Source organism: Notamacropus eugenii, chromosome 1, assembly GCF_028372415.1.
Source record: "Notamacropus eugenii isolate mMacEug1 chromosome 1, mMacEug1.pri_v2, whole genome shotgun sequence".
NCBI lineage: Eukaryota > Metazoa > Chordata > Mammalia > Diprotodontia > Macropodidae > Notamacropus > Notamacropus eugenii.
In genome coordinates, this window is record NC_092872.1 from 341489490 (window position 1) to 341514508 (window position 25019).

General features: G+C 38.9%; 1 protein-coding gene and 1 pseudogene across 1 annotated transcript in view; one reads left to right on the forward strand and one right to left on the reverse strand.

The window, feature by feature from the left end:
- Positions 1-339: 339 nt before the first annotated feature.
- The window catches only part of C1H5orf15 (chromosome 1 C5orf15 homolog), a 29531-nt gene continuing 4851 nt past the window's right edge, over positions 340-25019 (forward strand). The window contains exons 1-2 of the mRNA XM_072629960.1: positions 340-580; positions 21979-22499. Coding sequence (XP_072486061.1) covers positions 421-580; positions 21979-22499 — 681 coding nt within the window. The 5' untranslated portion in view covers positions 340-420. The remainder of the gene's footprint in view (positions 581-21978; positions 22500-25019) is intronic.
- LOC140518123 (receptor-binding cancer antigen expressed on SiSo cells pseudogene) lies at positions 8226-8949 on the reverse strand (annotated as a pseudogene).

The window sequence follows — 25019 nt, forward strand, 5'->3', positions numbered from 1 at the left end:
AACTGTCAATAGGTACCAGCGGGGATCTTTATGTACGGATTGGTGCCCCCCTCCCCTCTCCCCTCTCCCCTCCCCCCCCACCCCCCCGCTTCAACTGGAATGTGACACCCTGACTCCAGGCTACATCTAAGACTGAAGTTTCGGGTTTGCTCACGTGGGAGTGCGGGTGAAATGACAGGGGCGCTACACACGCCTCACTACCAACCCCCCGCTCGACCTCCGGCCAGTCTTTCCCCTTCCCATGGTCCTCAGTTTCCGCGTCTGTAAAAGGAGAGGCTAGGGATTGGATTCCTTCTCCCCCGCCAACCCCGCCCCCCAGCCTCAGGGTGGGAGGGGCCCGCCCTTCTGGGGATGACGCCATCACGCAGACGACGCAATCCTTAGCAACCGCCGCGCAGGTCGGCTCCGCCCGTCGCGGCCATGGCTTCTGTTCCCGCCCGCAGGACCATGGAGGTGGCCCTGCAGGAAAGGCCGCCGCCCCGGCCCCGCGAGCCAGTGCGCCGCCGCCCCGACCTCTCCGCCCGGGCCTCGCCTCTGCTCCTGCTGCTGCTACTGCTCGTCTTCCCGGAGCTGCTCGGCGGTGAGGGCCGGTTGAGCTCAAGGCAGGGGGCCTGGGAACTGAGGCCTGGCGGCCGGGCCAGCCCGGAGGGAATCGTAGCCTGCGGCGCCCGGGCCCAGAGGGGGTCAGGGGTCATCGACCGGGGGGAGGAGCCAGGGAGGAGCCGACGTGACTGGGGGGAGGGGTCTATGCGGAGGGGACCCGGAGCGCCTGGGGGCGGGGAGGCTGAAGAGGGGCTCTGTGAGCGCCTGGGGAGGACAGATGTGGCTCAGACAGGGGCCCGGGACCAGCCGAGGCTCTGTGCGGGAGGAGGAACTTGAGGACCGGGGCACCTGAGAAGCTTGGGTGTGGGGAGGGAGTCGAGTCCAAGAGTGGCCAAAGCGGTCTGGCAGGGAGAGTCTGGACCTTGGACCGTGAAGTCAGGGTCCGGAATAACTGAGGCTTTGTCTGTGCGCGTGTGGAGGGAGACAGTGGAGCACAGGGCTGGGGTGCCTGTGAAGTGTTTTGGGGGGAACGGGGATCAGGATGAGGAATCAGGCTTAGTGACTTGGGGCACTGTAAGGTTGGAAAGAGGCACTAGGACATTGGTGGTAGTGGGTGTTCCGGGAGGGGGAGCTGCTCTTTCCCCCCAAAACCACAAAGGTCAGGAGTAAGGTAGGTAGGTATAATAGAACAGATACTGGGGTCTTGTGCTGCCTCAGAGAGCAGGTAACTTCCAGGAATACGGAGGTAGTTCTGTCCTGGTGAGAACGTATTTGGAATAGTGTGTTCATTTTTGAGCTCCACAGTTTAGAGAGGACATTGATAAGCTGGGACTTAAGACACGAAGTGGGTGGACTGGAGGGAGGAAAGTTGTGGTTATTATAACTGTTGTTTTGGGCCTCAGGGAAGAAAGGAGAGCCCTGGGTGGAAGTTGCAAAGAAGCAAATTTATTTAGGCTTCATGTGAGGAAAAGAGCTGTCCAAAAGGGAAATGTACCACCCTTGGCTGAGGGGAGGATCCTTTTTAGGTGTCTTCAAGCACAGGCTGGATGACAGCTTGCCAGGTAGAGTATAGTAGTAGGGATTCCTTTGTGGGTGTGGGTTGGACTAGATAACTGTTCTGTAGCTTTCCAGGGACCGCTAGAATCAAGAATAGTGGTGCATTAGGATAAAGGGTCTTGTGAGGCTTGGGATGTGTGGCAGGTCTGCGGTGGGGCAGAAGGATCCTCAGGAAGTAGCTTCTGTGTCTGTGAGTAGAGGGGGTCTTTTGGGGACTTCAGCTGAGGAGTTATTTCTTTCTCGGGTGTGGAAATGAATAGTGTCTTTGGAAGGACAGAGGAATGGGATGAGTTTGGGGAGAACTGTGTGGGGGTACTGAAAAGACACTGGGAAGATTAGAAAATAAAACTGAAGAGCATCTGTAGGGTGCACTGAGGAGCAGGGAGATTCAGAGTTGTCTGGGGAATTAAAGAGTTGGGATGGTTGAATTGAAGCTTGGGTGCAGCTGAAAAAGAGGGGACTAAGCAATTATAGGGAAATGCTATCACTAAAGGGACCTCAGAAGTAGGGATAGAGAAGTGTCACTTTTGGACAGTTCTTTTCCTTACATTAAGCCTAAATTGCTTCTTTGTACCTTTTACCCATGTCTCCCAGTTCTACTCTGAGGCTGAATAGCAGACAGTTATAATAACAGCCACCTTTAGAGGAGTCCAACCACCTTATCTCTAATCTCCAGTTTATCATTGTCCTTTCTTAACTTCAGAGCACAAAAATGAATACCTTGGGTCCTGGGTGGGAACTGAAGGGCTTGACAGAGGGGCTTGAGGGATGGTTGGAGTTCACCAGAGAGAGGATGAGTGATAGTTTGGGAATTGAAGTATTAGAGGTCTGGGATTGAATATTAGGAATCACTCTTTGGGAGGGACTGAAGAAGAGCTGTTGGCAGGGAGTGGGGAGATTCAGGACTGATTGTTTAGAGGGCTCTGAGGAGATGGAGACTTTAATAACTAATATGAGGAGTCTTGCTAAAGAGCAGGGGCTATTTTAGATATGAGAGAAAATGAGAAGTATCTTTGTGGTAGAGAAGACCTTAGAATATTGGGAGGATGGTTTGAATAAGCACAAACTTGCTGTGCACAGGAAAAGTTACTTCACAAAAGTTCAAAAATGAGATGTTTTGGTGACCGAAGTTAAGAAGTCCAAGAAAGGGTCTAATGTTGAAGTACTGCATACATGTCCTCTACTTTTGCAGGGGCAAGTTGTTTCTCCCGAAACTTTGTTCTTTGTCTTTACCCTATTGTCAAACTTAATTTCTCAAGGACCATTCTTCTAATAAATACCAATGAAAATAAAACTTTAGAAGCACAGAGTATGAATATAAATACAGTATGGAAAAAAAACCCCTGGAAAATCTGCAAATTGTGGCATGAGACTTTGTGAGAGAAAATAAATCAGCCAACCAATCATTTGTGAAATTGAACAAAACTTTTCCTTCCAGGACAGGATGGAATTTCTGAAGAGTGATATACTTGCACTTCGCAAGCCTTTTTGAGTTATCAGTTAGGAACAACAATGGGGTCAGAAGAGCTATACCTGCTCACTACTGTCAGGAGGAAGTCACCCTTCTACCGAGCACCTCTGCCAGGGCAGAGACCTGGATGGAGTTTCCCTGACCCTGAAACTAGAATCTCAATTCAGTTTAACAAGAACATATTTAAGCACTTGCTACATACAAGGCAAGATTTGCAAGGAACAGATTTTGCCTAAGATTAGAGACAGTGGGCTGAATTTTCAGGTTTTACTCCTCACCTGTCCACTTCATTATGTCTCTGGTTGAAGCTCTTTATCCCTATCTTTCAAGTGATGCTAGTCAAACAAACCTTTTGAGTTACTGAATTGTCTGAGAAAAACTTTTTTTTTTTTTAAATGTATTTTCTGGGGAAGGTCTTAAGAGATATGGTCAGGTTTCTTTTAAGAGAAACTCACTTCTTCCAGATGATTAGTGGAAATTTTCCTGTGTTTGATTTGGTCTCAAGTGACCCTTTCATCTCATATTTTAGTTTGGAGAAACCTCAAAATAGAACTGCCATCAGAATAAATGAGCTTATTCATTTAGAAAGAAGTCCAAAATATGGACATATAAATTTTATGAAGAAGGGCAATTTCATGTAAAGATTGTGTGTGTTCGCCCTTCGTTGCTGAAGACCATACCATCAGAGAAATGATGATATGACTTGCACTTGACTTTGTTTTGAGTGAGGGAGGGCTGTGCAGGTCACCAGCCTCACTTTTCTCCAGAGCTATCTGAGTCCAGTGACCAGATATTCATCAGGATGACTGGAGATGACCTAGGATGAGGCAATTGGGGTTAAGTGACTTGCCCAAGGTCACACAGCTAGTGAGAGTCAAGTGTCTGAGGTGAGATTTGAACTCAGGTTCTCCTAACTTCTGCAGTGGTGCTCTTGAGTCATTAAGTATAGAAAGTTGTACCAAAGCATAGCTATCTAGAACATTAGAATTACAAATGAGGAAAGGTAAAAAAGATGACTTGAGCAGTTTGTTGTTGAGTGGTTTCAGTTATGTACAGCCCTCTTTGTGACCTCATTTGCGGGTTTTTTGGTAAAGATACTGGACTGATTTGCCATTTCCTTCTTCAGCTCCTTTTACAGATGAAGGAAGCAAACAGGGTTAAGTGATTTGCTCAGGGTTACATAGCTAGTAAGTGACTGAGGTCAGATTGCAACTCGAGTCTTCCTGACTCCAGAGCAGGTGCTCTATCCTGTTACCTAGCTCCTTGACTTGAGGAATAAGGAATATTAATTGGACCTGTGGTACAGTCACTGGTACAGAAAAATCCTATGTGAGGAAATTCTACCGATGCAGATTAGCACCCTCTCTTCAATTTAGCATCTAAGAGTGTTTTGTAGAGCACTGATTCTCTTAATTTGCTGAGGTTCAGGAAGTGTCTCACGGGGGGAAGATTTGAAACTAGGCCTTCCCAACTTTTAAGGCTTGGTTCTGTTCATCATGCCATGCTACCCATCTTTATTGGAGCCATTTCTCTGATTTGTACTGTCGTGATCTGAGTTGGTAGCTATAGTTTCAATTGAATAATACTTCAGATGAGTGTCTGCAATTTTAAAATATTAGAGCTAAAAGGGACTACTAAGCAGTATCTAGGGCATACCTCTTACTTTATAAATGGAGAAACTGAAGTCTGAGTGGGAAAGTGACTTTTGAACATAATATTGCTAGTTAGTGGAAGAGCCAGTACTAGGTGTCCTGACTTCTCAGTACAGATTAAGTTTAGCATTTTCTTTGGATAATCAGGCAGTGAAAAAGCATGGTTAAATTTCTACTTAGTGCCTGACATTTCACATAAAGACAAAATATTAACTTTTCCCACCCTCAGATATTCTTACCAGAGGACCAGTACACATAAAATTATATTCAAATCAAGGCAATTTTGTGGGAGAAGTCCTAACCTCTAAGAGGAGTAGGAAGTGATATTTGAACTGAATTTGGAAAGAAATTAAGATTATGAAATGCAACAGTGAGGATTTAAAAAAAATTATTTTTTCCTCAATTAACACGTTAAAACATTTTTTAGCATTTGTTTTAAAAAATTTTTTGAGTTCCAAATTCTCTCCTTTCTTTTCTTTCCCCTGTCATTGAGAAGGCAAGCAGTTTGACATGGGTTTTATATGTGCACTCATGCAAAACATAATTTCCATGTTAGTCATATTGTGCAGGAAAAGACAGACAAAAAACAAACAAGAAAAATAAAGAAAAAGCATGCTTCAGTTTGCACTCAAACTCTTATCATTTCTTTCTCTGAAGATGGATACCATTTTTCATTATAAGTCCTTCAAAATCATCTTGAATTTTGAATTGTGTTGCTGAGAATAGCTACCATTCACAGTTGATCATCTTACAATATTGCTGTCACTGTATACAATGTTCTGGTTCTGCTAATTTTATTTTGCATCAGTTCATGTAAGTCTAGGTTTTTCCGAGAGCATCCTGTTTGTCTTTTTTTGTAGCACAATAGTATTTAAATCACAATTATGTAGAACGACTTTGCTGTTTCCCAATTGGTGGACATCCTCTCAATTTCCACTTTGCCACCACTGAAAGAGCTGCTGTAAATATTTCTGTACATATGGGTTCGTTTTGTTTTTTGTCTCTTTAGGATACAAGCCTGGTAGTGGTTATTGCTTGATTAAAGGGTATGCATGGTTTTTATAACCGTTTGGGCAGAATTACAGATTGCTTTATAGAATGGTTGAATCAGTATACAACTTCACCAACTGCTGTGGTGATGGCATAGCTTACCGAGAGGAGCAAGTCTTATGCCTGGCCAGCAGGCTGCTCATCCTCCTGTGGAGCTCACAAGTAAAAGAATGAGGCAGGAGAGCGGGTCAGTGAAGCAACTCCGATTTATTCAAGCAAGCACTCTGATTATATAGTCTTTGCCAGCTAGCCCAGTGAACCATGGTAACACACACAAAGAAACCCGAAACTATAGAAATGAACACAAGCTGGAACTATAGTGACAAAAACAAACCAGGGGTGGGGCCGTCCCTTCCAGAGCCATCTTGTTCACCCTTCCCTGCTCTGGACTCAGTTTACCTGATGTCCGTCAGTGTGGCGTCCCAGGTGGTGTGGCGGTCAGTGCCCCTTACAACCAACAATAAATTAATGTCTAAATTTTCCTTTGTCCCCTTCAACATCTGTCATTTTCCTTTTCTGTCCTATTAACCAATCTAATAGGTGTGAGGTAATACCTCAGAATTGTTTTAATTTGCATTTCTCTAATCAGTAGTGATTTAGAGCATTTTTTCATAATGGGTATAGAAAACTTTGATTACTTCATCTGAAAACTGCCTATTCATATCCTTTGGCCATTTTTCAATTAAGTAATGGCTCATTTCTATAAATTTGACTTAGTTCTCTACATATTTGAGAAATAAGGTCTTTTTCAGAAACTTGCTGTAAATTGTTTTCATAGCTGTGATTACCATGTTTCCTTCCATCCAATCATTGCTCTTGTTTATTCTGCTTTCTCCTTTCACTCTTTCCATTCTCAAAAGTGTTTTGCTGTTTTGTTGCTGACTTTTACCTCCCTCAACCTGTTCTCCCCTTTTTCCATTTCCTGTCCCTCTCCTTCCTCCCCTCCCCCTTCTCTTTCCCTACTTTCCTGTAGGGTAAGATAGATTTCTATACCCAGTTGAGTGTGTATGTCTTTCCCTCTTTGAACCATTTCCAATGATAATAAGGTTCACTCGCTCCCCTACCTCCTCCATCTTTGTTTCCATTGTGAAAGCTCTTTTGTGGCTCTTTGTTGTAAGATAATTTATCTCATTATACCCCTTCCTTTCCCTTTTCTCCCAGTGCATTCCTCTTACCTCTTAATTTTATTTTTTCAAATACTCATCTCATATTCAACTCATTTCTGTATATACTTCTAACTGCTCTAGTAATGAGAGTTTTTAGGAGTTAGTAATGAGAGTTTTTAGGAGTTAACAAGTACCATCTTCCCACATAAGAATGTGAATTTAACCTTATTGAGTCCCTTATGATTTCTCTTTTCTGCTTACCTTTTTATTCTTCTCTTGAGTCTTGTATTTGAAAGGCAGATTTTCTTTTCAGCTCTGCTGTAACAAATGTTTGAAAGTCCTCTATTTGAATATCCCATTTTTTTCCTGCTGAAGGCTTATACTCAGTTTTACTGTATAGGTGATTCTTGTTTGTAATCCTAGCTCCTTTGCCTTCTGCAATGTCATATTCCAAGCCCTCCAGTTCTTCAATGTAAAAACTGCTAAATCTTTTGTTGTCCTACCTGTGGCTCCATGATATTTGAATTGTTTATTTTTTGGCTGCTTGCAGATTTTCTTCTTGACCTGAAGCTCTGGACTTTGGCTATAACATTCTTGAGAGTTTTCTTTTGGGGATCACTTTTAGGAGGTGATTGGTGGATCCTTTCAATTTCTGTTTTACCTTCTGGATCTAAGATAACAGGGCCATTTTCATTGATAATTTCTTGAAAGATGATGTCTAGGCTCTTTTTTTTTTTTATCATGGTTTTTAGGTAGTCCAATAATTCTTTAGTTATCTCTTCTGGATCTATTTTATAGGTCAGTTGTTTTTTCCAGTGAAATATTTTCACATTTTCTCCTTTTTTTTTTTATTCCTTTGATTTTGTTTTATTGTTTCTTGATGTCTCATGAAGTCATTAGCTTCCACTTGCCCAATTCTAATTTTTAAGGAATCATTTTCTTCAGTGAGCTTTTGTACCTTTTCTATTTGGCCAGTTTGGCTTTTTAATTAATTAAATTTCAATTAATTAATTAATTTGAATTAATTTTTTTCTTTAAAATTATTTCATTTTTTACAAACCTTGAATGAAAGCATAATAGCAGAGTAGGTTCTCCCACCAAAAGATTATTTACATCCAATTTTTTCCAAGCTAGAAATACAAATTTGAAGTGTTAATGGTATATCCCATTTGTAATAATTTCTCTGCAGCAATCAGTTTTCTTATATGTTTGGTAGATACTGAAGAAAAATACTGTCTAGTTTTTTCGTTTTGTTTAAGTCCCATCTGCTAGCAGTTCAAGTGGCAATTGGAGAATCCTGGTATCCTGGAAGGCCTGATGAATACCTCAAAATCAAGCAGCTTGTTTGTCATTTAAAAATACTCTTAAATCCATACAAGTGATGCTCACATTGTGGAGCTCAAAATCCTGCAAATGTCAGACGTCTTTTATGACAGTTTCACGCCAGTTTTGTTCAGTTCTTTCTTCATTAGTTGTTGTGCTTCCTTTTCCATTTTTCTTCCTTTGTTGTTCTGCTGCTTGGGTAGCTGTTTTCTGCTGTCTCAGGACTTCCTCTGCCAGACTGCATCTTCTTCTTCCCACTCTTGTATTTTTCTGCCAGGTACCCAAAACATCTAATTCAGGAGATTGGTAAATAAAAGGAATATCTTGTGTAGCTTCTAATCTACAAGTACCCAACCAAAGGGTACTATAAGTACCCTCTGGGATGCCAAAAATTCAATGGGTCTGTCTTAATAATAATTTTCTGTGTTTTCCTTATAGTTGGTACCATGTCTTTAAAATAGTCAGGTTCCAATTGTTCCATTGTATTTTGTTGTGCTGTTCCATTTCCATTCCCTCCTTCAGTATTTATACTTGTGGGTGCATCTCCATCCCAGGAGCTCCGGTTTTCAACTTCTGATAGCTTAGGAACTGGCAAATAATTCACTGTGGTTGGCAAAGTTATTTAATCTCCACTTAATTTACATCCTTTGCCTGACCTGCATATTAACTTCTTAATGAATGAGAGCACTATGGCTAGGCAGGTACAAATTTCAAACAACCAGAACTGTGTGATAGCCATGGTGGGAAGCAGAACCAGTCCCTCTCCCATCCTACTGGCCTGGTGGGCCATGCACATGCCTAAAGGAGTTCTTCAGTGAATTTTTGTACCTCCTTTTCCATTTGGCCAATTCTGCTTTTCAAGGCATTTCATTGGATTTTTGTGCTTCTTTTTATCATTTGGTGTATTCTATTTTTTAAGATGTTATTTTCTTCAGTTTTTTTTGTGCCTCCTTTACCAAAGTGTTGACCCTTTTTTTCATGATTTTTTTTGCTTCACTCATTTCTTTTCCTAATTTTTCCTCTGCCGCATTTACTTCATTTTAAAAATTCTTTTTGAGCTCTTCCATGGCCTGAGACCAATTCATATTTTTCTTTGAGACTTTAGATATGGCAATTTTGACTTTGTATTCTGAATTTGTGTTTTGATCTTCCCTGTTACCATAGTAACTTTCTATAGTGAGGATCTTTTTCTGCTATTTTGCTCATTTTTCCAGCCTATTTTTCTTTTTTTGTCAATCAACAGGCATTTACTAAGCACCTGCTATGTGCCAGGCACTGTGCAAGGTGCTAGGCTCAAAAATGCAAAAGTGAAACAGTCATTGCCCACAAGGAGCTTACATTCTGCTGAAATCAATGATGCAAGATTCTGAAGGCAGGAGTGCAGTATGTAACATTGTTTCAAGTCACATGAGGATAAGCTACAACCTTAGTTTTTTTAGTATCATTTCCAGACTATTGACTTAACCCTACTAAAGTGAAGCTCTGCTTCTGGAGCAGAGGGGGCGCTGTCCCAAGTTTTAGGTATTTTGTGCAGCTTTTTTCAGCAATAGTTCTGGAAAACTGTAAGTTTTCAGTACTTCTAAGGTGGTATGGTAAGGTAGTATATAAGCCGTGTTTACCACTCTCCTGGCCTGTGCTGTGATCTGTGGCTGACGACAGGCACTCTTTCTATTATGCAACTGAGACTAGGATCCCTGTTCCCCTGTTGGCCACAAGCTCTGGTGTGCTGGTGCTCCTCCTTGCCCTGGGGCTGAGACCCAGGACTACAACCCAGATCTAAGTATGGGCAAAGCAACAGAGTCATGTCCCAGGTGCTAACAAAGGGACTCCTCTAATCTTCTGACCAGTTGTCAGACCTCTTTTCCATTTGTGAACTGAGAAATCTGGAAACTCAGCTGCTGTTACTGATTCAGTCACCAGACTGTGTTTTTGTTTCACCCTGTCCTTTTGTGGGTTCTGCCACTCCTGAATTTATTTTGAGGCATTATTTAAAAGTATTTGGAGGGTTTTGGGGAGAGCTCAAGTGAATCCCTGCTTTTTCTCTACTATCTTGGCTCCTCCCAGCAGTGAGGATTTTTAACAATGTTAATATAAATAACTTTACTCAACAATTCCATACCCTGCAATCCAATTGAGATCTGAACTTTGTTTTTACTGCCTGAAGCAGACTTTTAACCAACTGTGACATGCAGCCTTGAATGTTTACAAATATTTTATGTGAAGGTCTATGAATGACTTGATAAAATATAATATTTGATATATTACTTAGTAGATATATATTTATAGATATATTATTTAGTAGATCCTGGCAAGTCCTGCTGAGTTGAACAGGCTTTGATATGAGTCTGGTAATAGGCTGCATGTTTGTTTTGCCAGACCAGACTAGCTAAGTTCATTAGTTTGGACTTTGCAGCTTCAGCAACTTTTATGGACTGTGTACTCAAGTCATAGAGGTTTTCAGATCTGCAGTGGTTGGGGGAGTGGATTTTTACACCAATGAAATTATTTATCCTTGAAGCATAAAGCAATTTAGTATAAATATTTGTTGGTTGTTTAATTTCCGGATTTTGAGTTGTAGAGTTCATAACTTTGAAAGTATAAAATGCCAGTGATTCCCACAGTAAACTACAAATTGACAAGTGTTGAAAATCTGACCACAAATTTTCTGTAGGTACATGGTTGTGCCTGAAATAAAACCTTAAACTAATAAATAGAACTTTAGCACTTTATTTTTTTCTTTGAAGAGAAGGGGAACCTACTACCTCCTGATGCAGCCCATTCTACTTACTGGTTAACTATAATTGTTAGAAAGTGTTCCCTGACATCTGGTCTGTATTTGGCTCTGCAACTATCACTTATTGTTTCTGGTTCTGCCTTCTGGGAACAAATAGAACAAACCTAATCCTTCTGCTACAAGACAAACAGCCTGATAGTTTTCATATATTTGAAAATGTTCCCCATGAATCTTGTGTTGAGGTATTGGGAGAAGAAGATGACAGGTATTTTGCAAAGATGCTGTACTCATAGCACTACAGGGAACTAACAAACAATAGTTTTGGCTTAATTTGTGTCATTGGTATAATGGAGGACAGGCCATAACAGGGGCTAATATTGCTAGTTAATTCAAAGAAAAAATTCACTAAGCACTTCCTGTGTACATGGCACAGATTGAATGCTAGAGGTTGAATAGGCAAACGAAAAGAAAAAAAATGAACAATCTTTGTCCTCACGGAGCTTAAATTCTAAAGGAAATCATAACCTTATTCTGGACCCTGAGTTGGACTTTCTGTAGTTTACATGAGAATGGGTACTTAAACCTATTCTGTTTACTTTTTCCAGGGCTACTAAAAAGCAATGGTAGACTTAAATACTTAATACCCAATAGCATATAATAAAAAATGACAGGTCAACATTTTAAATGAGCCTACCTTGAAAGATAATAAAGATATAAAGTGCATTCTGAATATCTGGGATTTTTCCAGTAGCTACTACCACAGCGCAGATTGTAGCCCCTCTGTGGTTTTATGACTCTACCATTACTTGGCACACAACTCACTTTGTTAGGCTAGCCATTAGGCAGTGTGCACAAAGTTTGTTCTTTGCCCAGACTCAAAAAGACTTTCTAGTGTGGTGTGACCTGCCAGAACTCGAGCTTCGCTGGTTAACTTCACTGGGTAACCTCTATACTACAAAGTGATATCAGAACTATCCAACTTTGAGGCCCCCTTATTTTCAATATTCCTGGACCCACAATAGCCATGCATTAGTCTATGCTCCTCCAAGATGATACTTTGGTGAAGGAAAAGGGTAGTATGTGTAAAATATATAGCATGTGCTGTGTTTTTTATCATTCTCTTGTTATAACTATGGTATCTCTTTGTAGAGTTGGCATATAAAAAGAATAAAGGAAAAAAACTTAATCTAAAAGAATTGTAATATTTATGGGTAGTCCCTTTGATAGTAACTGTCTCAGAATGTAGTTGTGTTTGATTGCTTCATAGTTGTCCTTTTGTCACTTTGGCCTTTTCTGGGGAAATACTAGAAGAGATTGCATGACTTTTTTTCTTTCCCTAACAACGGTCATTTACCATACTAAATGCCTGCTCTTGCAGCATACTTTTCTAGGTGTTAGAGGGGATATAAAGTTTAATTTCTCATATCTAGTAGCAAAGATATATACATAGATAACAATAATATACATTACTTGCAGCATACTCTTCTAGGTGTTAGAGGAGACATAAAGTTTAATTTCTCACATCTAGTAGCAAAGATATATATGTAGATAACAATAATATACATTACTTGGAAAGTACATTTGTTTAGAAACAAGTACAATGCAAAGTTAAGGGGTCAGGTTATATTTTTGGCTTAGGATGATATTACTGAACTATTGTCACTTAGACGTAGATTTTAATTTCTTTAGTGGTAAAGATGGATTGCTGTTCTGTCATTCTCATATCTCCTTACTCATAAACTCACATCACTAGTGGCACTCATTTTTGAGATAGCAGATAGTTGTGGTAGATAATGTGGAATAATATGGGGAACAAAAAGGTTGTATTAGATGATTGTTAAAGTCCCTTTCACCTCTAATGATCTGTAATACAACTTAAAATCTTAGCCTCATTAGCACTGTGCTTGAGTAAACTTTAAGTGATATAACTTTTGATTGCTTCACTTTATATTGCCAGACTTTAGGTTTAAGATTTTCAAGCCTGATGTGGTTAATAGTAAGTTTTCTGTGAAGTACATTGGGGCAAGTACCCCATTTTACTTATGATGAAAAATTCTGAGGTCTATGAATTATTGGGTAAAAATGTAGCATTTTACATACATTATACTTTCAGTGATAGGACCTGTTTTTTCATTTGGAAGATATGTTTTGTTATGGGACCTTGTTCCTTTGCTTTGGTAATCTTTTTCCTGGAGTGTGTTGGTAATTGTTTTTCTCTGTGGGGGAGGGAATGTACAGGCATGCACTTTTAAGTTTAATCTACATTAACACTTATGTTTAAACAGTCTCCAAAATAATCATACCTTGATTTGTAGAGATTGTCTTTCTATGTTATAAATGCTCAGACGGAAAATTTGTCAATCAGCAAACCAGTCTGAGCTGACTCCCTGCCTCCTCCTCAGAGAGATATATACACAAAAACAAATCCCCATGTTGACTATGTAATTATACATATATATGTACATATGTATGTGTGTATATATGTATGTATATGCACACATAAGTGTCTGCATATGTATAAATATATAGATATGTATGTGTTGTACTCTGAGTTCATCACCTCTCTAGGAGGAAATGGGTGATATGTCATATTGATCCTTTGGAATCATGGTTGGTCATTGCATTGATTGGAGTTCTTAAGTCTTTCAAAGTTTGTCTTTACAGTGTTACTGTATAAATTGTTCTCCTGTATAAAAACTGTATAAATTGTTCTCACTTTATTCTGTATTAGTTTATAAAAGTCTTTCTCACTTTATTCTACATCATTTATACAAGTATTCCCAGGTTTCTTTGAAATCATCCCTTTCGTCATTTCTTACTGTACGATAATATTGCATTGCATTCATATAGTGTAAATTTTTCAGCCATTCCCCAATTGAAGGGTACCCCCTTAGTTTATTTACCACCACAAAAAAGGCCACTATAAATATTTTAATATTTATATGTTTCCTTTTCTTCTTTCTTTGATCTCTTTGGGATATAGGCCTCATAGTGGTGTCACTGGGTCAACTATTACACAGTTTAGCAGTTTTCTGGGCTTATTCCAAACTGCTTTCCAGACTGGCCGGACTAGCTCACAGCTCCACTAACATCAGTAATATGTCTGTTTTCCCCTAAGTTTCTCCAAAGTAAAAACTTTTAAATTTTGCATGATCAAAATAGTCCATTTTATCTTCTGTGATCCTTTCCCTAACCCTGTCTTGTCATGTACTCTTTCTGTAGATATAAAAGGTATTTTTTTCCTTGCTTCTCTCATTTGTTAATGATGTGACTTTTTATATCTGTCATGTATGCATAGGTGTTATTTCCATAAACAGAGCAAACATTTAGATTAGTGCTCTCCAACTTTGGGACTTTAGAGCTTTCAGGAGGGTCCATAAATCCATATGTGGAATCATATATGAATTTAAAATATTCATTGCTTTAATAAGATGTCTTATCTATGAAAATTGAAAAATAGCATCAGACATCTCATTAAAATGGCTCTGGAATATCTAAGCAAGTGTATCTTATATAGGCCAAATATCTTAATATATTATAATTTTTCTTGTGATTAATAAACCACAAACTCATTTACAACTAACTAAATTCACAGCAGCTTATTGTTTGCTCAGCCAAAAAGAAATAATAGCACACCTATTCTGTGGGTCTGTGAAATTTTGTTCAAAAATGGTCCTCTTAATGGAAAAGGTTGATTACCTTGCTTTAGGATAGGTATTAGTCTCCTTTCAAAAGTTGTGTCAGAAAACAGGAAAATGGTAAATGTTGGAGAAGATGTGAGAAATTCGGAACACTAATTCATTGTTGGTGGAGTTGTAAATTGTTCCAACCATTCTGGAGAACAATTTGGAACTATGCCCAAAGGGCTATAAAAATGTGTATACCCTTTGACCCAGAAATACCACTTCTAGGACTGTAAAACCAAGAGATCATAAAAATGGGAAAAGAACTCACATGTACAAAAATATTTATAGCAGCTCTTTTTGTGGTATCCAAGAACTGGAAATTGAAGGGATGCCCATCAATTGGGGAATGACTAAACAAGTCGTGGTATATGAATGTGATGGAATACTATTGTGCTATAAGAAATGATGAACAGGTGGACTTCAGAAAAACCTGGAAAGACTTATATGAACTAATGATGAGTGAAGTGAGCAGAACCAGAACATTTTACACAGTAACAGCGATGTCTTGTGATGACTCATTTTGATGTCATCCACATCTAGAGAAAGAACTATGGAGTCTGAATGCAGAATGAAGCAGACTCTTTTTCTTTTTTTTTTCATTCTCATGGTGTTCCTCCCATTTGTTCTAATTCTTCTATACAACATGACTAATGTGAAAATTAAAAAAGAAAAGTTGCATCAGGGTTTATTTGAGCCCTCTTCCTCTCATTCTCGCAGAGTGAACATGTCTTTTGCTTCATTTATAGATGGCAGGGCGGTTTGGGGTCATCCTGTCCAACATATTTGGAGATTTAGTTTTTCTCTCTTAGAAGATTCTAATACAGTGCATTGGTATCTGACAAAGCAGTTATTATACTTTGGATAATGGTTTCTAATAATTCACCTAAATTTTTTTTTGTTCTTTTAATAAATTTTTTTAAAATTTATTTTTCGTTTTCAGCATTCACTTTCATAAGATTTTGAGTTCCAACTTCTCTCCCTTCCTCCTTCCCCACCCATTCCCACTGAGAAGGCAAGCAATTCAATATAGGTTATACATGTGTAGTTACGCAAAACATTTCCATAAAAGTCATGTAATGAAAGACTTAACTTTCCTTCCATTCTATCCTGCCCCCCATTTATTCTATTCTCTCTTTTGACCCTATCACTCCTCAAAATTTACTTTTAATTACCCTCTCCTCCCATTTACCCTCCCTTCTATCATCTCTTCCACACCCTAATTATCTACTTCTCCTCTACTTTCCTGTAGTGTAAGACAGATTTTCATAGCAAATTGCGTGTGCATATTATTCCCTCCATAAGCCAAATGTGGTGAGAGTAAGGTTCACTTTTTACCTCTTACCTCCTCCCTTTTCCCTTCCATTGAAAAGACTTTTTCTTGCCTCTTTTATGTGTGAGATATTTTGTCCCATTCTATTTCTCCCTTTCCCTTACTAATACATTCCTCTGTCTCACTCCTTAATTTTATTTTTTTAGATATCATCCCTTCCTCTTCAACTCACCTTGTGCCCTCTGTCTATACGTATGTAATCCCTCCAACTACCCTAATACTGAGAAAAGCCTCAAGAGTTACAAATATGATCTTTCCATGTAGGAATATAAACAGTTCAACTTTAGTAAGTCCCTTATGATTTCTCTTTCCTGTTGACCTTTTCATGCTTCTCTTGATTCTTGTGTTTGAAAGTCAAATTTTCTGTGCAACTCTGATCTTTTCATCAAGAATGCTTGAAAGTCCTCTATTTCATTGAAAGACCATTTCTTCCCCTGAAGTATTTTTCTTAGTTTTGCTGGGTAGTTGATTCTTGGTTTTAATCCTAGCTCCTTTGACCTCTGGAATATCATAGTCCAAGCTCTGTGATCCCTTAATGTAGAACCTGCTAGAAATTTTGATATCATGATTGTATTTCCACAGTACTCAAATTGTTTCTTCCTGGCTGCTTGCAATATTTTCTCCTTGACTTGGGAACTCTGGAATTTGGCTACCATATTCCTAGGAGTTTTTCTTTTCAAATCTCTTTCAGGAGGTGATCAGTGGATTCTTTCAATATTTTTTTTATCCTCTGGTTCTAGAATAGGGCAGTTTTCCTTGATGATTTCTTTTTTTTTTAAAATTAATTAATTTATTTAACTTTTAACATTCATTTTAACAAAATTTTGGGTTCCAAATTTTCTCCCCTTTTGTCCCCTCCCCCCCCAAACAGCAAGCATTCTAATTGCCCCTATGACCAATCTGCTCTCTCTTCTATCATCCCTCTCTGCCCTTGTCTCCATCTTCTCTTTTGTCCTGTAGGGCCAGATAGCTTTCTATACCCCTTTACCTGTATTTCTTATTTCCTAGTGGCAAGAACAGTACTCGACAGTTGTTCCTAAAACTTTGAGTTCCAACTTCTCTTCCTCCCTCCCTCTCCACCCCTTCCCTTTGGAAGGCAAGCAATTCAATACAGGCCAAATCTGTGTAGTTTTGCAAATGACTTCCATAATAGTTGTGTTGTATAAGACTAACTATATTTCCCTCCATCCTATCCTGTCCCCCATTACTTCTATTCTCTTTTGATCCTGTCCCTCCCCATGAGTGTTGACCTCAAATTGCTCCCTTCTCCCCATGCCTTCCCTTCCATCATCCCCCCCACCCTGCTTATCCCCTTATCCCCCACTTTCCTGTATTGTAAGATTGGTTTTCATACCAAAATCAGTGTGCATTTTATTCCTTCCTTTAGTGGAATGTGATGAGAGTAAGCTTCATGTTTTTCTCTCACCTCCCCTCTTTATCCCTCCACTAATAAGTCTTTTGCTTGCCTCTTTTATGAGAGATAATTTGCCCCATTCCATTTCTCCCTTTCTCCTCCCAATATATTTCTCTCTCACTGCTTGATTTCATTTTTTTAAGATATGAGCCCATCCTCTTCAATTTACTCTGTGCACTCTGTCTCTATGTGTGTGTGCGTGTGTGCATGTATGTGTGTAATCCCACCCAGTACCCATATACTGAAAAGTTTCAAGAGTTACAAATATTGTCTTTCCATGTAGGAATGTAAACAGTTCAACTTTAGTAAGTCTCTTATGACTTCTCTTTGCTGTTCACCTTTTCATGCTTCTCTTCATTCTTGTGTTTGAAAGTCAAATTTTCTTTTCAGCTCTGGTCTTTTCATCAAGAATGCTTGAAAGTCCTCTATTTCATTGAAAGACCAATTTTTCCCTTGAAGTATTATACTCAGTTTTGCTGGGTAGGTGATTCTTGGTTTTAGTCCTAGTTCCTTTGACTTCTGAAATATCCTATTCCATGCCCTTCGATACCTTAATGTAGAAGCTGCTAGATCTTGTGTTATCCTGATTGTATTTCCACAATACTTGAATTGTTTCTTTCTAGCTGCTTGCAATATTTTCTCCTTGACCTGGGAACTCTGGAATTTGGCCACAATGTTCCTAGGAGTTTCTCTTTTTGGATCTCTTTCAGGCGGTCTTCTGTGGATTCCTTGAATACTTATTTTGCCCTCTGGTTCTAGAATCTCAGGGCAGTTTTCCTTGATAATTTCATGAAAGATGATGTCTAGGCTCTTTTTTTGATCATGGCTTTCAGGTAGTCCCATAATTTTTAAATTGTCTCTCCTGGATCTATTTTCCAGGTCAGTTGTTTTTCCAATGAGATATTTCACATTATCTTCCATTTTTTCATTCTTTTGGTTTTGTTTTGTGATTTCTTGGTTTCTCATAAAGTCATTAGCCTCCATCTGTTCCATTCTAATTTTGAAAGAACTATTTTCTTCAGTGAGCTTTTGAATCTCCTTTTCCATCTGGCTAATTCTGCTTTTGAAAGCATTCTTCTCCTCATTGGCTTTTTGAACCTCTTTTGCCACTTGAGTTAGCCTATTTTTCAAGGTGTTATTTTCTTCAGCATTTTTTTGGGTCTCGTTTAGCAGGGAGCTGATCTGCTGTTCATGCTTTGACTGCATATCTCTCATTTCTCTTCCCAGCTTTTCCTCCACCTCTCTAACTTGATTTTTGAAATCCTTTTTGAGCTCTTCCATGGCCTGAGCCCATTGAGTGGGCTGCGATATAGAAGCCTTGACTTCTGTGTCTTTGCCTGATGGTAAGCATTGTTCTTCCTCATCAGAAAGGAAGGGAGGAAATGCCTGTTCACCAAGAAAGTAACCTTCTATAGTCTTATTTCTTTTCCCTTTTCTGGGCATTTTCCCAGCCAGTGACTTGCCTTCTGAATATTCTCTTCACACCCACTTCACCTCCTGATCCTCCCAGCCAGCGCTTGGGGTCTGAGATTTAAATGCTGCTTTCCAGCCTCAGGGCTTTGGGCGGGGGGCAGGGCTGCTATTCAGTGTGAGATTAAGTTCAGGTGCTCATGTCAGGGCAGGGCCACCTCCCAGGCTCAGTTCCCTCAGGGGTTTTATGCAGAGACCTTCAACAATGGATCCAGGCTCCTGCCTGCTTTGGGAGCCCCTGTCTGCTCCCACCTCCGCTTCTGCCTCCCGAGGGGCCCTGAGTTATGGGGGCACCCCACTCCCCTCTCGACCCGCCAAAGAGACCCTCTCACCGACCCCCGTCACCTGTGGGTGGAGGGACCTGCACGGCTGCTGGAGATCCCGTCCCTGAAGCCCGCTCAGATCTGCTCTTCTCGGTGCCGCGGCCGCGGCAGGGCTGTACTTGGCTCCCAGTCCGCGGCTCCCAGTCTGCGGCGCCCAGTCCATGGCGCAATGGACCTTTTGCAAGAGGTTTGTAGGTCCCTCTGGAACAGAAATCTCCTTTGCTCCAATGTTCTGTGGCCTCTGGTCCTGCAGAATTCACAGTGAGTTGCTATTTACAGATGTTCTATGGATTGTGGGTTTGGAGCTATGTGTATGTGCATCTTTCTACTCCACCATCTTGGCTCCGCCCCCCCCTTGATGATTTCTTGAAAGATGATATCAAGGCTCTTTTTTTTTTGATCATGGCTTTCAGGTAGTCCCATAATTTTTAAATTATCTCTCCCGGATCTGTTTTCTAGGTCAGTCTTTCCAGTGAAATATTTCACATTGTCTGCTGTTTTTTCATTCCTTTGGTTTTGTCTTATAATTTCTTGATTTTTCATAAAGTCATTAGCTTCCATCCGCTCCATTCTTATCTTGAAGAAATTATTTTCTTCAGTGAACTTTTGGACCTCCTTTTCCATCTGGCCAAATCTGCTTCTCCTCATTGGTTTTTTGGATTTCTTTTGTTTTGGTTCAGTCTATTTTTTTAAAGTGTTATTTTCTTCAGCATTTTTTTGGGTCTCCTTTAGCAAGCAGTTGACTTGTTTTTCATGATTTTCTTGCATCACTCTCATTTCTCTTCCTAATTTTTGCTCTACTTCTCTTACTTGATTTTCAAAATCGTTTTGGAGCTGTTCCTTGACCTGAGACCAATTAATATTTTTCTTGGAGTCTTTGGAAGTAGAATCTTAGACTTTATCTTCTGTTTGCATATTTTTGGTCTTCCTTGTCACCAGAGTGAGATTCTATAGTCTGATTCTTTTTGTTTTTTTTTTCCTCATTTCCTCAAGCCATTTACTTGACTTTTGAGCTCTTTGTCAAGGTAGTTCTCTGCTTCCAATGGGATGGAGGGGTATACTGTCAGCCACTCAGTCCTCCCACAATCTGTAGGTCTGGAGCTCCAGAAACAGTAGCTGCAGCTGCCCCTACTGCTGCTGTGGGTGCAATGGGTTCTGCCACCTTCTCCTCCCTCTGCCACCCTGGGGTTGTGACTGGACCACTCTGGTCTTTCTCACAGGTCCCACAGGTTTTTTTCCACTGACTTTCCAATTTGCCCTTGGTGTTTTGGGTTCATGAAGTCTGTAAACCCTCACAGGTGTGAGATATTACAGTCCCCCTAGGCCTACTCAAGACCTGTCTGTGCTGGGCGATAGACAATTCCCCTGGGTGATAGACACTCCCCAGCAACCTTCTGGGCTGTCTTGGGCTGGATATTTGCTTCACTCTGTCATTCTGTGGGTTCTGCAGCTCCAGAATTGATTTAGAGTCATTTTTATAGGTATTTGACTTTTTTGGGGGGAGAGCTCTAGAAAGTCTGTACTGTTACTCTGTCATCTTGGCTCTGCCCCCCTTTCCCCCCCTTTTTTTTGTTTTTACAAAACTTAGTACAGTATTAGGTACCAAACCAAACAGCATCAATTCATGGAGCAATCAACATGCATTTATCAAATGCAGAAACCTTGTATTAAATATTGGTTTTTTACAGAAAAAAATAGTCTTTGCCTTCAGGGACTTTACATTCTTAAGTGGTTCACAAAATGTGCATAAACTGGTATGTGCAAAACATATTCAGAGTAGCAGGAATGTAGTGTTAGAGGAGAAGAAGGCACTAGCAGTTGTGGGTACCAGGAAAGATGTCCTGCCAGAGAGATTACTTAGATTGAGTCTTAAAGGAAGACAGAGCTTCTAAGAGGTAGGGGTTAGAAAGGAGAAGATCCCAGGTGTGGAGGACAGCCAATACAAAGGTATAGAGTCAGGAGATGGAGGTCTTCTGTGAAAAGGAGCCACTCTGCATCTGCTGCTCTGTCTAGTTTCAAATTTACCTAAATTTTTTTGTGGTAGCAAAAAACTGGAAACAAGTTTCAGTCTGCATTGACTGGGAAAGGGCTGAATAAATTGTGGTATATGAATGTAATGAAATATTGCTGTATAAGAAATGTTGAATATGAAGATTTCAGAGAAACTTGTAAGAACAATGTAAAGGAAATAATGTAATTTAAAGGAATGTAATATTAAGTAATGTAAAGAAAAATCATGTAACATATATAAAGGAATATAATAGTAAAAGTCTCACGTCAGTACATTGCCCAATCCTGACTACAGAGGATTGGTAATAAAACAGTAACACACAAAAAAACAACATACTTCTATCTTGCTAGGAGAGATGGTAGATTACAGCAGTAGAGTAAGTCATGTGTTGTTAAGGTATGTTTAATATGTCAGCTTGTTTTGCTTTACTTCCTTGTTAGAAGAGTTTTATTGTGGAGGAGGTGGTAGACTACTGGAATATAACAGTGGTGTAAAAAAAGAAGCAGTATAACACTAAAAAAAATTAGCTTCCTGTTGACTGTTCAGAGAATCTTTAGAGCCTTATTAACTAGTTCTGGTCAATTAACTTTACAACTTCAAGGATATGTGATTTAATGAGTTCTTTCCTCCAGGCAAGTAGGAGGCCTCAGACTGTAGTGGAGGTTGGACGGTTAAAGCTATAGCGATTTAGTAAAAATGAATACTATAACAAGAATCCTATGAGAAATATAAATAAATAATGCTTTCAGTCTTGAGCATATGAAAGTAGATTTTACAGTTTAATGTTCATTATTTTTCATTTGTTTCAGCTGAAAATTCAGTATCACCAGTGACTGTGAAACAAACCTCAAATCCTGTGGAAGCCAGGTCTCACCACACCAGCCTGAATGTTTCCACCACCAGTGCCCCAACCTTTGTGCCCAGTTCAGAAAAAAATGAAGTGACCACATCCGTAGTCTCTCCGTCACCTACTACTATGCCCCAAATGGAAGTTGATGTTACCGAAGATACTAGAATAGAGGAAGAGGAACTTCTTACACTGAACAGTTCTCCATCTGTAGCCAAGGATGCTTTGGACAATGGGGATTATGGAGAACAAGAGTATGACTTGACTCCCAATCCCAGAGATGATACTGATGAGCAAATGCAAGAAAATACAGGTTATGCAGGATTTGAAAAGACGGTCAATCTGAACAATTTTCATGAGACAAAATCCTTTAAGTCTCCAGCATCAAATATAGGAGAGGAAGACAGCCATTTCTTTTTTCATCTCATTATTTTTGCTCTTTTGATTGCTGTTGTTTATGTCACATATCATAACAAAAGAAAGGTGAGTTTGAGAATTTTCTTCATCTCTGTATGTCAGAATCAAGTTTTTTTTTCCAAATACTGTTGAGTACTTGTGTTTTGGCCCTTGTTGCCTACGTCAAGTTTTATTTCTGAACAGATTTATTTCCCCTTTTGGTTCATATGATTAATACTTTGTAAAATCTCCATAAAAGAGGATTTGAAATTATAACTATTTTCTGACTAAAGTCATTTTAGTCAGAAAATGAAAAAATAATTTTAGGAAACATGACTACTCTTGATGGTAACATTTTTGCGAGTTAATTTGAAGATGAAATTTGAGGATATCTAAGCAGCAGTCTGCATGTCTGTATTCTAGCCTTGTATGTGTGTGTGTATTAAACCCTCTTAGACCAATGGTAACAAGTGTGTACTTCTGATTGAGAGTTAAATTGAATCCTTAAAGAGCAAATTAAGTAGATTTTAAAAAATATTTTCTATATAAACTGAGTATGGCTTGTGCTTTAGAATTCATTTTCTTAAAAGGTATTTAATTTTGCCTTTAAATTTACTTTGGCACTTCATTCATGACTTGTTTGATTTCTTTTTTTGAAGACTGGGTTGTTTAAAATATCTATTTCTTGTTTTGTTTTTGTATTTTATATGTTTGCAGCTCATTAATTTCCTTTGAATTCCCAATATTGCTGGCATATAATTGTGTTAGTAGTTTCTCATAACTTTTTGAAATTTCTGTTGTGAATTCTTGGTGATTTCTATTTTTTTCTTTATTTATTTTTAGTGTTTCACAATCACTACCATATAATCTAGATTTTTTCTTACCCTCCCTCCCCCTCCCTCCTCAATACTTCCTCCCTCCCTCCCCAAGATGGCATACAATTTTATATAGGTTCTACACATACATTCCTATTAAATACATTTTCACCATAGTCATTTTGTATAGAAGAATTAAAATGAATGGGAGAAATCATGTAACAAACTAAAACGTAATACAAATGAAAATGATCTGCTACAATCTGCGATTGAATTCCATAGTTCTTTCTCTGAACGTGGAAGGCATTTTGCCTTAAAAGACCATTGGGAATTTTTTAAGACCTTGCATTACAGTGAAGTTCCAAGTCTACCAGAAAAAATCCTCACACATTATGGTTGTTGCTGTGTACAAAGTTCTCCTGGTTCTGCTCCTTTTGCTCAGCATCAGATCATGTAAGTCTTTCCAGGCCTCTCTGAAGTCTTCCTGTTCATCATTTCTTATACCACAATAGTATTCCCTTACATTCGTATACCACAGTTTATTCAGCCATTCCCCAATTGATGGGCATCCCCATGATTTCCAGTTTTTGGCTATCACATAGAGTGCTGCTACAAATATTTTTGTACATGTGGGACCCTTTCCCATTTTTATGCTCTCTTGGGTAGAAACTGTGTTGTTGGGTCAAAGTGATTTCTATTTCAGTTGTCACTTTGCTTTCTCTTTTTTATCAGGTTGTCAAGTGGCTTATTGATTTTTGATAGTCTAAAGTAATAGCTGTTAACTTTGCTTATCAATTCTTTAGACTTTTTATTTTCTCTACTTTTTAACATTTCTTCTTTTTGCTATTATTTTAGGATTGCTAATTTTTCTCTAGTATTTTTTCAGTGCATTGATTCACTCTATCATCATCATTATTATTTTTCTGTTGTATTATAAGTTTTCAGAATTACACAATTTCCTTGGAAGACTTTTAACTGTGTCGTAGAACTTTTCTTTTGCTTATATTTACTGTATTGATTGCTTATTGAGTTATACTTGTGTGGATCTGTGATTTCATTAGTATAAAGAACTCTCTAATTAATCCACCTTCACTATAACTTGTAGTCTTAGAGAGTTGTTTAGAGCACTGAGAGGTTAGGTGATTTGCCAGAGTCACACAGCCAGAATGTATCAGAAGTAGAACTTGAATCCTGGTCTTGTTCGCTTTGAGATCAGCTCTTTATTCACTATGCTAGGCTGTCTTTCTTCTTGTAATAGATCATTTATATATCTTCTTTTTCATATTTGTGCATGATTTCTTTTTTGTTTTAACATATCATAAAAATCTATGGGGTGCTTATAAGCTGAGTGTCCCAAAAATTCAGTTTTAAGCTATTAAATACATTTTAATAGCTTAAAACTGCACTAAGATTTTTGGGACTTTCTGAATTCGTCTATAATTTAACATTCCTGTTTAAAAGTTGTCATGTATCCTTTAAGTCACTGAGGTCTTGTTTCCTTTTTGTTTATCCTTTAGTTTTGTCTGCCTCTAAGAGAGGAATGTTAAAGTCTCCTATCAATGGTTTCCTACAGTATACCCAACTTTTCTTTTAAAAATCGAGTCTATGCTATTGGATACATGTAAATTAATGTTATTTTTTTCATTGTAGTATTTTTAAATATGTTTCTTGTTTTTCTTTCTTGACTTTATTAATTTTTATTGATGCTTTATTTGAAATCATGATTGCAATTCTTGCTTTATTTTAGTTATTTGAAGCACCCTGTGTTTATGTATGTATACATGAAATTTGG